At 40.6% G+C, this 14,225-nt stretch overlaps 1 protein-coding gene across 1 annotated transcript; it reads left to right on the forward strand.

The window, feature by feature from the left end:
• The first annotated feature begins 7,637 nt into the window (after positions 1 to 7,637).
• LOC101589295 (eotaxin) lies at positions 7,638 to 9,939 on the forward strand. The gene is made up of 3 exons (XM_004635511.2): positions 7,638 to 7,889; positions 8,978 to 9,089; positions 9,416 to 9,939. The coding sequence occupies exons 1-3, from the start codon at positions 7,814 to 7,816 to the stop codon at positions 9,531 to 9,533; spliced, it is 306 nt and encodes a 101-aa protein (XP_004635568.1). The 5' UTR covers positions 7,638 to 7,813; the 3' UTR covers positions 9,534 to 9,939.
• Positions 9,940 to 14,225: the final 4,286 nt, after the last annotated feature.

The raw sequence follows: 14,225 nt of genomic DNA on the forward strand, positions 1-14,225 counted from the left end.
AGAAAGTAGCAAAGCAACAAGGGATACACACAGCTCATTCTAGCCCTTATATTTTATCAAGACTCCTTAGGAAGGGTAGCACCCCTACTCTTAATCCTAGTCTTTACCTAGTGCCCTTGATCCTAGCATTTGACCATAAACCAATTCCAGTGTCACACACTCTAGATCCAACACTTCTGAAAAAAGCCTGTCTATGGCTACATTAGTTTTTTTTTTTTTTTTTGGGGGGGGGGCATATGAACACAAGCCTTAACACCTAAGGATGCATGAGTGATAAGCATAGCAGCTTTGTATACCATCTCCTCATCCCACACTAGATCCTCAGCGTGGCCAGTTCATGGTACTCCAGCCCAACCTGGCAGGGTCTGTGAGACAGGATGCTGAGTGCATTAAGAGTATCTTACATTCTCAGACTGGGCATGGTGGAACATAGATGTAATCCCAGAGCTTGGGAGGCTAAAAACAGAAGAATCATGATGAGTCCAATCTATGTAGTAAGACCTTGTAGACCCTGTAGTAAATACATAAAAATAAAAACTACATTAAAAATTTAAAAAGGAGTATCTTATCTTTTCATCTTGGCTTCTAGACATGTATTAGTCTTAAAGAAACAGACTGTGAGTGCCCACCACATATCTATGGTGCCTTCTACAATCTTGAACACACATTGCATTTACTTGAGGTCCGTACGTGACTGAATTCTAAGCACCTTCTTAGGACTCAAATGATGTGAAGCCACTTCCAGACCTAGTCCCTACCACAGCCTGGTGACTGGAAGGCAATGTGCTCCATAAGGCTCAACTCAATGGTCACTGATTAGGGAAGATTCACCAGGCCTAACTTGGACTGTGATAGGAAAGAGAGAAATGAACATTTGTACCGAACATTTGTGGTGTTCAGCCACTGACGATCTGACCTCAGATGGACCCTAAGAAAATAGTTGTATCGGTACCTGGATCTGGAGCTGCCATTAAAAACCTGAAATATGGTGGGTTTCTAGACATTTGATAGCGGACAGAAAGGCAAGCTAATTTCTCACAATGAAAAACTGTAGATTCATGTTGCAAATATTCATAGAGCTGTCTGGTCCTGTCTGCTAAAACTGTAACACAAAAGAGAAAATTTGCAAAATGCATATTAGGAGTGTGATGGTCATTTTTTAAGATATTACTTCAATAACAGCTCAGGAAAGAATCTGCTATTCTCTAAATACAAAGTAAGAGAATAAAGTTCACAAATTTTAAAAACTCGAACTGTTGGAAAAGCAATCTATTCCTGGGTTCCAAATATTAAGAGAATAAATACAAGAATTTAAAAAGTCAGAAGTACGTATCTAGGAAAATTTAGATGGATGAAGTAACATGGGGTAAAAATAAGAATGAAGGTACTATATGGCCTTGCCACTTCAAGCTCTCTCATTAATGAGAGGGGGTAGGGGAAAAGACAGAAATTAATTTACAAAATTAATCAGGAAATTTGGACAATGACATACAGAATTGATTGGGTACAAAGAGATGAGACACCTCTTAAAGGTATTAAGGGAACAACACAACATTATCAATGAAATCAACAGTGAGGATAGGTAGGTAGGTAGGTAGATACATACATACATACATACATACATACATACATACATAGGTACATAGAGCTACTGACAATTCAGAATGTAAACAAATTTGAAGCCTCACAGTACATCAAGCGGCCCACAAAGGTTGCAAGAAAATCAGGTGTCTCCCACTCACACACTTCAGAGGTGGTCAAAGGGAGGTTGTATCAGGGCAACCAGAAGCCAGAATCAAAAGTGCATAAGGACAGACCAGAATCAAGCTAAATCAAGGAAGGACAACTTTTACACCTGCCTGAAGAGTTGTAGGAATTCTCCCCGGCATTGGCCGTGTGTTTACCACCCTCTCCTCCATGAGTGAGGGCACTAATTGCAAGTGTGCTCTCCTTTTAGAACTTTATGTACGTTCTTTATATAAGATGTCTTTTTAGTCTCCTGGTCCCTGGACAAGGTGGACCCAGAGCTTCATGGAATGATGGGGAGAGCAGCTGACACTGGAGCTAGATCACATGTGCGGGGCTGGAGCAAGGCTAGTTCTGAGAACAAAGAGTGCTCTACGTGGGCCACATGAACAAGCTGCTCCATCTCCGGGAGCATGAGGAACCCCAAGGCTGCCATGCAGGCACGTTGCTAGGCAGAGGGGTGTCACATGACATCAACTTGCCAAACTTATAAATAAATGCACTGCAGTGGTTGAGAAGTTCCTTTCCTTCCATCTGCAGAGAGGGCGCCACCTGACATCAGCTTTCTGTATTCTGATTCTTCTTTTCATTTCTCCATCCTCCCACCTTCCCTTCCCCTAGAAACTTTGAGAGCTGTGCTGGACGTGGCAAAACAGAAAGGATCTGTACATATAAGGTGATGTACTCTAAGAATAGCCTAATGGCTAATTGGAACTTTGGATGTCTCTCTTAGGGATGAGCGAATAGTGTTTTTTACACAGATGTAAGCAAAGGGCAGACTGGGACAAACCCTTAGCACTCAAGATATCAGCATGTTTCTCTTCATTTCTCATTTCAACTGGCAGTCCCACTTCAGCCCTATGATTAGTCAAGGTCAGTGGTAGGCAGAAGTCGTGTAAGCCTCACTCATGCATGCCTATTTCTTCAAAATATCTCTGTGTCCAGTGAACTTGGAGGCCACTGTCCAAAGGATCACTGTAGATTACACTCAACCTGTCTCTGAGTCATTCTTCAGAAGGCAGCATTGTAGCAAGCAGCTTCCCCCACACCTGGCTGTCATATAATCTGACATGGAAATGTGTTGTAGTAAACTTACTGGGATTGTTGCTGTTGATACAAAAGTATAGGCCAACATGCCCATGATGCATGGGCCCATAAAAATAGCTTCATTATTGTGTTCCTTGGCTTTCTATCTTTGTAAAAAAAAAAAAAAAAAGAGGAGGCGCAATCACTCCAAAGCAATTCTGAGATAGTCTAACATTTCTTAGTACTTCAAATTAAAAATAAAAACACTTTAGTTTTCCTCGAGGTAATTCTGGGAAGCAGGTCTCTTTTTCATACAAGATTTTGGAGATGAAGATGCTTAACTTCTCTGCCTGTGCTCTCTAGTCTTTTTACAGGGATTTAATTAAGCCAGGTGTGGTGGCACAGGACCGTGATCTTGTTCTCAGGAGGTTGAGGAAGAAGGATCATCGTGAATTCAAGGCCAGCCTCGACGACATAGTGAATTCAAGACCATTCTGACCTAAACGGAAAGACCCTGTCACAAAACCTAAATCAAAAAGGAATTAAATGGACTTAATTAAAGGAAACTATTAAAGAAGAAAGAAGGAAATAGGAGAAGGAAAGGGAGATAATAGACAGGTATAATCAAAGTGTGTTATTTACATGTACAAATAGACTAAAATAAAACTCACTAATCTGTGTGCCTAAATATGAACTAATAAAAATGAAAAAATACTAAAATGGAGTTAACTGTGATCCCTATTTCCTGGGTTGATTAGAAAGATTAACTAAGCCAACCCACAACATAAAAGAAGATGCGGTGACTTGCACAGGCGGCAGACCAACAACTTGCTGTTTGACAACCACATTGTTAGAATGTTTATACCAATTTGGGACAATTGTCCTACAAAAGTGACAAGAAACTGTAGATAGGGTCTCTATAACCCTTATGGAGAGGTGTTGGAACTTACTCAGCCCTGCTTTACAAAAAGGAAAACAGAGACAAAATTTATAATGCAGTAATGGTTTTGGCTGAGGATATAGCTCAGTGGCTTAAGCACCTGCCTGGAAAATGCAAAGTATTATGTTAGATCCCTGGTAAAGCAAGATAGATATAAAAGATATATATATATATATATATATATATATATATATATATATATATATATTAAAATACAAGGAGTTAAGAGACATGGGCTCCAAGATCAGGACTGACTGGACCACAGAGTAGTTTTTAGGATTTAGTCATTGATCTTAAAGCTATGACTGAGGAAAAGTTAAATAAACCACCTACCTTCACTTGCTCTCAGTCGGCTTTTAAAAATGACTAAACATAGAAGTCACATATTTGGGCAATACACTATTGGTTTCCATAGCTTGGCTGTAGACAGCTTTTCCTAAAGCCACCTAACGGGTTGGAAACTTTTCCAGTGAATGTTATCTTGCCCCAGACTTCTGAGGATAATGAGCCTGTTATTTAACTAAGCATTCCCAGGGAAAGGAACTCAAAGGACCTGAGTCATGAGACAGAAACTAGAAGGTCAAGTAATCAACACAGAACAGCACCCTGTGAATCAGAAAAGAAGACCACGCAAAATTTGTGATTACCCTGGAATGTGGAGCTCCTCTGAATGCCTGCCTATTTGATGGGCCTCCCCCACAGTGTGCCTGTAAGTCTTGCAGCTGCAAATCCTAAGCAAGATGACCTTTGTTGGTGGCAGCTTCCCTTGTCTTTAGTTTGTTAGCTTTCCAAATTAGTGATTTTTCTTGCCCCAACCACTTGTCCCCAAGTTACTGACTTTCCATCGGCAAGCAGTGAATATGGGTTTACAGTTGCAATAAGCCTCAGCTTTATATTCTATTTTTTAAAGAAAGAGTTAAAATAAAATAAATGTCTGTCTCTTCCAAACCTGTGAACAACTTTGCCATAGCAAACAAAATCTGGTGTAAGAAAAGCAAAGTGAGAATCCCTGATTGCTGGGATCCTTTCCTCCTCATCCTTTCCTCCTCATCATTCACCATTCCTGGGAAATGCTGAAGCCAATATTTGTTTTCTCTGCACTGGACCCGCTGCCTTCACCTATCTCAGAGCCTTTCCTGAACAGGGCATCCTCAGTGATCAGGTGGCAGGGCACAGGCAAGTGGTGGATTCAGCTTTGGTCATCACTGGATGAGAAGTCTCTAAAAAAGACAGAAGGAAACAAAAACCAGTATACTTGCTCCACTTGCTAGAGACAGCTGGATAGAGCAGCTGCTGAATTGGATATCTCAAGATTTATATTATTTAATCCCACTGAGTATTCTGGAGACCACATAGAAATCCAAAGCTCATGGAGAAAAACAAAACAAACAAAAATCTAGAAAGTCACTGTTGATAAGGTCTTTTTTTATGAGCAGAATATATTTATTGAGAGAAAGAAAGCTCCTGTCCCTAGAGAGGGACAGGAGGGCGGCCCGAGCAGGTAGTTTCCCTGATAAGGTCTTGAAATCTCTCAATTAAGCAACGGAATTATTCTTGCTGAGGTACATGATCATTTACCAGCATCAGCCAAGTATCTATGAGGCCAGGAACATTCCAAAATCTTTGACATAATTTCTAAGTGTTTCCAACCCTCACTTGCAGAATTTAGGCACAACTGCAGGTCAAGAACTGTATTTACTTGGAAATAGTGAAAAAATTGGAAGAGTGGCTGGAAAAAATCATCTACTCAGACTTTCAGACTCTTTTTAGCATCCCTAGCCCACAAACTCTGATCCCTCCTTAATAATAGAAACTATTAACTTCTGATTGTCTAGCACCAACAGAGATGCAGTCACTCTTCTGAGATGCATATATATCAACACATTTAACTCACATGACAGTCCTCTAAGGTGAATACGATTGTCATCTGTATCCTAATCCAGCTGGATGTGGTTCAGGATACTGTCAAAGGCAACAAACTTATCAATGTCAGGGCCATTATCCAAACTCAGGCATTCTGAATCCAGTTTCCCTTCTAGACTTTCTCACCTGGAAACACACACCAAAGACCAGTAAAGACTAGATTTTTTTTAGTCCAGTTATTCTAGATACATATACAGAGACTTTGTAAACCAGCAAGGCTATCCTCTAATCCTGTGCTCATGACAAACATTACCAGTCAATCACAGTAAAGTCATCTACTAGCTCAAGGCAAGTCCTTATCAATCAATCAATTTGATATAAGCATGTTCAGTAAAAGCCAAGAAACAGCTAAGAAGCACCTCCACCACAGTGTACAGGGCCATAACAGACTTTACAGATGTAGCCTCCTCTTCTACCCTTTCAAAGGGGGATATGCCACTTGTCTGTTTGATGTTTTTAAGCCATCAAACACCACATCCACAATATGTCTGTAAGGGGTGAAGATAAATTAGAAAGACCGGTCAGATAGTTCAGCAAATTAAAACACCTGCTTAGGCAGAGCACAGGAACCAGGATTCGATTCCCAGCACCACAAGCCATGCCAGTCCCACCCCCAAGGCACACTGAGAAGGCAACTGAGACTGGGTGTGGTGGCACACATCTGTAATCCCAGGGCCTGGGAGGCTGAAAACAGGAGGATCACTAGGAATCCGAACTATGTAATGAGACCCTGTAGACCCTGTACTAAATACATAAAAAAGAAAAAGAAAAGAAGATAAATTAGAAGGCTGATTTTTCAAGTGTATCCTTAAATTCTTGGCATCTCAGGATATAGACATGAGGGGCAGCTTTTTTCTGCAAACTGACTCACTCCACTCCAGTATTATTGCCTAGGAGCTTGTTTCATTTACGTTTACAAAAGGACTTTAGCAGCTAGTCAGACAGTTTTAAAATGTTGAAGACTTCAAGATCAGTGGGGCTAAAATACCATGCTCAGGGCTGGACAGATAGCTCAGCAGAATAAAGTGCCTACTTACATGAGCTCAGGCAAGCACCGGGACCAAGGTTCAATCCCCAGCACCACATGCCATGCCAGCCCACTCCCAGGGCAGGTTGAGCTAGCCATAGTCTGGGTGTGGTGGCACATGCCTGTAACCCCAGCACGGGGAGGCTGAAAGCAAGATTACTGTGAATCTGAGCTGTATAGTAAGCCCCTGTAATAACTAAATACATTTAAAAAACTATAAATAAAATATCATTTTGTTGTGAAATATATATATGTATATATATATATACATATATACATATATATATATGATAGTTAGGATAGATATACAGTTACTTTCTCTTGGTTCATAGGGAAGAAAGGTTTGTACTAATATTGTTTAGACAAAATATGTCTACATCTTGTACTCTAAATAACTACTATGAAGATAACAATATGCAATGTATTAATTATTGTAACTGTCCTACTACTAACCTATTTTGAAACTGTTTCATTGCTATTTTATCTTTTTACTCATTGCAATGAAAAAAATAATTTAAAAAATAATTAAAAATACGTATTTGCATATAAGTGATATCAAAAATAAATAAATACATGAAATGAAATACCATGATCACTTGATTAGGTCACAGAGCCAAGGCTCTCCTGTGCTATGCTTCCTAAATCAGAGAGCTATCAGACTTCAGAGCTGTTAGCAATCTCTCCATATGGAGGATCCTAGCAGCAGTTTTAGGCTTCCTTCCTGGCCTCCAAAACCCAGAAAGACACCAAATGTTCACAAAGACCAAATGTGCTTTAATTAGCATGTTTCTTTATCCCTTCGGGTTCTTTGCTCCTTCATCCTGCATCAGAAAGTTGATTGCATTTCCTAACTGCGTATTCCCTTACCTAACTCTGCTCTGCATCCCGCTACAGACGGGACAGGTGCCAAGTTCCACCCATCAGTTTGCCTCGCTTCTGTTTTTCCAAGAGCTAGAATGTGGTCAGAGTTCAAGATTCTCTCTTCATAATGAATTGATTTTGACCCTACGAAGCCCAGAACTTCTCTGGAAGCTCCCACCCACTCTTAGAGCTCTGTATAAAGGCAGGCAAGGCAGCCGGAATAGCAGAGACGCTAAGAATAGCCTAGCAGCTACCTAGTGCCTCGCCGAAGCCCATCTGCACACTCCACTATGAAAGTCTTCACTGCGTTTCTGTGCCTGCTCCTCACAGCCTCTGCTTTCAGCCCCCAGGCATTTGCTCAGCCAGGTAAGCCACTCCTTCCCATCGCCAGAACCATCTGACCAGCATGAATCTTAAGGGCAGAGCTTGCATTTCAAAGACTGGAAAACAGGTTTCTGACCATAAAAGAATCTCCACCTATAATCCAGTCAGTAGAGCAGCCAGAGCTGGGGTCTTGGCATTCAGGCTTGCAGTGTGTGTGTGTGTGTGTGTGTGTGTGTGTGTGTGTGTGTGTGTGTGTGTGTGGTGTGTGACATGAGGGCTGGGACAGACGCTGAATGCATCCATGACCAGCTTTATGGTGAGCCATGACGTGGTGGGCAATTGTGACAGTGGGGAAGAGGGAATATCTGTTGATTAAAGACCCACAAATTTTGCTGAACTCCAAGACAGCTTTCAAAGGAGTGATTAGAATGGAATAGTCTCTGAGCATTGTTCAAGAGAACTCATTTGACTCGATTGGAGAACAAATGTGGATGCTTGTACTGTAACTCACTTTCCCATCCTCTGATGACTTAGATTTACTGAGTGTATCAGCCTCTATAAGCTAAGGCATGCTGCAGCAATAATTCTAAATATCAAAATTCAGTTAATTAAGGGACACTTTCTTGCTTACATCCCATGTCTTTAATGCATGGGCTCAAGTTTTTGCAGTTATGTAGTCAGGACCACAGACTCACTACTGTGGAGGGGCATAGGTAACACATACTAGCTCAGAAATGACACTTGCCACCTCACCTTCTTTTATTGGTCAAAACTAGTAAATGGCCCCAACCAATCAAAAGTGGCCACAAAGTGCCATCCTCGTCCTACCTTGTATTCAGAAAGCAGAGAAGGGGGAATAGTTGGTGAACAGCACCATGTAGCCCTTCATGATGACGGAATGAGTGTATGACACTGGCCACTGCTTGTTAAAGGCGATGGGTTCCTACTGTTCAGAAAGATGATCTCATGATAAAGGCAGAGGCATAGTGCTTCGTAATGAACATATTCTATGTCTACCTCCTACATGTCCTCACCCTCTCCTAACCTCTTTCTTCCTTCATGAACTCATGCTTGGGAGTATCTGCATATAATGAACAGTGCTTTCAAATCATTTTCTCTTCTAAATTCAGGTGCTGTCCCAATCACCTGCTGCTTTTCTATGACCAGTAAGAAGATCCCCATTCAGCGGCTGAAGAGCCACAGAACAATCACCAGCAGCAAATGTCCACAGACAGCCGTGGTGTGAGTACACAGAGCTTATCCTCCATGGGACCAAAACCACATTTCTAGAATGGAGTCAGAGTCACGGAGAGTTATAGGCTCAGACATCTTGATTTCTGTCACCCTATGCATGGGTTTGCACAGCAGAAAATGCTCACACAGTTTCTCTGAGTGAGGAGAAGATGAGGCTCTGCAAGCCTATCAAGACTGGCAGCCACCCCCAAGTCCAGTCCTCCCTCTGCCCCATTTTCTCTCCCTCAGCAACCCTTTTGAGCCCAGAATATTTAGAGTTGAATAGGCAGAAATTTTTAAGAGAATCTTGCTAATTGATCTCTTTCATTCCGCAGCTTTAAGACTAAACTGGACAGAGAGATATGTGCTGACCCCAAGAAGAAGTGGGTTCAGAACTCCATAAAGTACCTGGACCAAATATCCCAAACTACAAAGCCATCATCACCTTTGTGAGCCTGCAAACCAGAGCCTGAGAGATGTTTGATGTATTTTTCCTTCCTAAAATAAAGTAATATTGTAATTCCCAAAAGGGATGAATTTTATTTAGTAATTTTTTAAAATGAATTACATAAGTTATTAGAGTCTTTAAATACATCTTATATGAATATCAATTATTTTAAACATGTGAACCTTTGAGAGGATCCCTTACCCTCTGCAAGCTCCAATCCCATCTCCTGCCAAGTACAGGCAGTGTGACTCCCAGAATCCTGGAAACTCTCTTCTATACCTCCCTGGAATCTTGAAGAGTCCTAGATGAGATGATCTGTGTGAGAACAACTTGTAATTTTAGATGGACATTGCTCTTAGGAACCCAATGTGTAATTCATACTGATAAATGAAAATAAATGCTGTTTACAGAATCCATGAAATATAGAGATATTTTACTACTGTCTTCCGTTGTGATTTTTGTGGGGAACTCACATGGAGCTGGGAGAGGTAAAGATGGGTGAGAGGTCTGGCACAAGGGGAGCTGAGTTCCTGGCAGATGACTCTGGCTGGTTGGTCTTCACTGAAATTCAATATAAGATTAACAAGACCAAAATAAAATGTATTCCAGCCCTGAGAGCTGGCTTGCCTCCACACTTTCCCAGACTGCAAGTTTTCAGCCACACACTGTGCTGGATCCTTCCCACCATTCCTTCCCTCGCCCACCTCATGCTCTTCCGAATCTCTCAGTCACTTACTAGAGCAGCTGTGATCTTCCGCTATCCATCTCTACTGTCCTGTCTTCCAACACTGCAGAGCAGGCCCACGTGATGATCCACAAAGTGGCCTGGGGGAAGGCTTCAGAGGCAAGATGGGGCTCATGCTGAGTACTGATGATGAGACAGAGGGGTGCTCTTTGAAAGGCATTTCAGCCCAAGGAGAGGAGTGGAATGGCTCAAGCAAATGCCTAGAAAGGATGGGTATGGTGATTATCAAGTCCTGTGGAAGCCTCGCTAAAGGTGTCAGGGTCAGAGCATCTGCAATAGCATGGGGAAACCTACAGAAATGGTCTAAGCCGGGCTGTTCAGATGGAAGCTTCTACTCCATACAGAGAGCAGTAACTACGGGGAACACATAGACGTCTTCGCCTGAATCAGAGTAACAAATAACCTTAGGTATGAATAGTTCCTTTCAGGCACCAGATATAAAATTTTAAAGGTAAGAGAAGAAAAACAAAGACAGAGACAATTTAAGGTTTCCTGAAACCAAATGGTAATATTCAATCATATATCCAAATTTACATAACTATATCTGTTAAGCTGAGCAACAGATTTGACAATAAAGAACAGATAGTATATCAACCACTGTTAATCGGCTATTCTTGTTTTGATAATCAGAAACGTATGTATTGTTGTATGTTACCCTGTTTCTCTCTTTGTTTCTGATTTTTATTCTTGCTTTTGCTATTAGTCTTCAAAATAAAATAAAATAAAATTTTAAAAAATAAGGGTGATTCAGGAAGGAAGACCATTGTACACTAGATAGATGATTTATATTAAAATAAGTGCTGTAGCTATTTGTAGAGTCAAATATATCCTGGTTTCCCAATTCCATTCCATCTCTATCTCTATCTCCTTCCCCTCCCATGCAAAAGCCTATATGTGATATGCAAAGAATTTGAATGGTTCTAATCCTCAGTTCATGACTTACCCTCCCCGTTGTTGCAAGCATATCTATTTTGTTTTTTTGTTGTTGTCGCTTTCTCAGTAATATAATAAGCATGGGTGAATCTGTCACCCTGACTATACATAAAAACTTGACAGTAGCTTTACAATATACCTAGATGTAGTAAGTCAAGCTTTATAATCGTTATTTAAATCCTCTATGAAATTTTGAGTTATATTAAAATATCCCACTACAAGTGTAGACTTAAATAAACTAAGATTACTCCAGGAAAAACTGAACATATAGGCACCCTAGTAATAACAGCCAATGAAAGTTTTGACTCAGTGGGAGTAGATGGGAGAAGAACTTCACATAGAGTAGGGGCTATGGACTCTTTTGGGGATGGAAGAGATATACAGCTAGTACTCTATTGCAATAGGGAGGGAAAAGCACTGGTGGATGGAATTGGAGGAATGATACATGGGGAGCAGAAGAGGTCACTGCAAGAAGAATGAGCCAGGCCAGGGTGAAGTACTGAATGGTCTGGATGGAGAAATGGGACTGGTGCCATGGAGACGTCTCAAACTCTGCCATTGAAGGGCAGCTTCTTAAGCTCAGAAAACTAGCGTTCACTAATCAAAATGATGCTGAAACTGGCTTTTACAAATGTAATACATATTGTTGTTTTATGTACAAAGACTTAAAGAGTATTTCATTGGCCAAAGCAGATTCATAAAGACAGGGAAAATCAGGTCATGTTAGAAAATGTCTAAAAATACTGGTTGCAGTGTCCAATAGCTTTGGAACTGTAGATAGAGCCAGCCCTTGTCTTTGGAACATAAAACTCAGAGCCCCAGTGTTAAAAGAAAAAAATCCTCAGCAATGTCCCTTGCTGACACCCAGGGGCCACCTCCCAAACACTGAATGAGACTTTGGTTTAATCTGACTGAATTCTCTCTATGGCATGATAACAGTGTGTGAGTTCACCTGGTTGATTTATGATGTAACTCGTCTGGTGTTACATGTGAGTCATAAATACAGGTATGATCTTCCAGATTACATATATCAAAAGTAACATTGCCTGATGTTTTACAGTAAAATAATTATGTGCGTTTTAATTAGTAAAAACTAATGAAGACTATATCTATATATGTGTATATAGAGATATGTATACATATATTATATATATTCTAATCCTTATGTATAACTCCTCATCTTTATTTAACATGAACCTGGGTAGATGTTAAAATGTCATCATTTCAGTCAGTATCTGCATGTGTTTTCAAATTAAAAGGCAAGAACCTTTCTCTATTCTTTTACTACAAATATTCTACAAATTTCTAAGTCTTAAGTTTAAAAACAAAGACAGTAAGTTTTGAGTTCAAAAACACAAGTAAAAAGTAAAATACTGATGTCGCTGTTTTCTCACAAGGTAAAAACCAGGAAAATCTGTCAAACTATACTCACATTACTTAAAAATCATTGACAGTAAAAGAAAAACAAATCCGACTTCCACAAGTTATCAAAAATTTAGAGGTAATTGTAACTACAGCGAGAGGGACATAACAAAATGTAAGACTTCATCATAAAGGAGCCCAGGCGCCAGCGGCTTACAACTGCTATCCCTTTAAAACGGTTTCTAAAGTTAATGTGTTGGCTTTGATGCTTTGATAATATGTGCTCTCATTTCTCAAGAGACTTTTACATTTTCCCTACAGGATGCCAGACCCTAGGCGATCATACAGGCAAAGCCTGCAACAAATATGTTAGATTCCTTTGAGATTCCTTTTACTGGGATCCACCAGATCTTGCTAGAGAAAAGATTATATGACACATACGAAGTTCTTAACTAATTATAGTCACAGGGCCTTAAGTACTACACACCTGCTCTCTCTCTCTCTCTCTCTCTCTCTCTCTCTCTCTCTCTCTCTCTCTCTCTCTCTCCCCTAAACACATAGTAAAATTAATGAAACAGGCCGTCCGCAAATTGGATGACATTAGGCATTCTAACAACAGCACAGGGGTCCTTGTGCAGTTTTAAAAACTAAATGTTGTGTGTGCACTCCTGATCCTTCTGCCAATGTCTCAATAGCTGTTCAAGATAGTAAATGACAGATCAATAACATGTCAGACTCAAAAGTTCCCTAAACCTTCCCCTTATTATCTTTGTAGAGTCATTACTGTCTCCTCTTGGTGAAAGCACTGTTGACTGTATTCATATTACCCTGGTGGTCTTATGATTTGGTGCATGCACACTTTATTATTTCTTTGGCTTTGTCTCCTCCAGACTCAAAGCTAAAGAGCTACTCAAGATGAAAAATGTCCGGTATTTACCAAGGCCTTTAGAGAACACTCTTTGGAGAGTATCTCTGACTGCTGATCAGCAACTATGACCTCCTTCAGCCTGAAGAAGCCAGAGAGGTCATCATCTATTATTTCTTCATGGCAGTTCTGCTTACTTCTTCAGAGAGGGGAATGTGGTAGGCAGCTGAGTTAGATAGAAATATTATTGGCAGTCAGACAGGGGTAGGCCCTCAAAGGACCCAATATGGAAGACTAGATACCTTGCAATCATGGGACAGACAGGCACCTCAGCTCTGAGCAGACCTCAAGACAAACGATTAAACAAATGCAGCCACATACCTTCCCAGGGACAGACATCAGGGATTTATATTTTAAATAGGTATCAATCACCTTGAAAAAGTCATGAACCCAACCTCCTACATGAAAAGCTCCTGTTTTATATTCATGCCTACTTGCTACATGACTTGCTTCTCCATTTGATCCCAATTTAATCAATTTTACCTAACAAACTGTGCTTGTAATCTTATTGGTGGACCATAGTTTTGTTCCATCTCATGCCCACCTAGTGAGTTCCCATGTTTCCTACCTTAGACTTGTCTTACCTTGGGAATTTGCTCTATAAAAATCCCCACAAAGGACAGGTTCCTTGGCAGCCCACTTGGGTCCCTTCTATCCCTCTCCCAGATGGAAGCTTTCTTTCCCCCAATAAATATATTCTGCTCTGAAAAGAAAAGAAAAGGAAGGGAAGGG

Source organism: Octodon degus, unplaced genomic scaffold (assembly GCF_000260255.1).
Source record: "Octodon degus isolate 3935 unplaced genomic scaffold, OctDeg1.0 scaffold00072, whole genome shotgun sequence".
NCBI classification, from domain to species: Eukaryota; Metazoa; Chordata; class Mammalia; order Rodentia; family Octodontidae; genus Octodon; species Octodon degus.

Excerpts from the sequence above, each read along its gene's own strand:
- LOC101589295 (XM_004635511.2), top strand. The coding sequence starts at position 7,814 with ATGAAAGTCTTCACTGCGTTTCTGTGCCTGCTCCTCACAGCCTCTGCT. Across the intron at positions 7,890-8,977 it reads CCAGGCATTTGCTCAGCCAG|GTGCTGTCCCAATCACCTGC; the intron begins GTAAGCCACTCC and ends TTCTAAATTCAG. Across the intron at positions 9,090-9,415 it reads TGTCCACAGACAGCCGTGGT|CTTTAAGACTAAACTGGACA; the intron begins GTGAGTACACAG and ends TTCATTCCGCAG.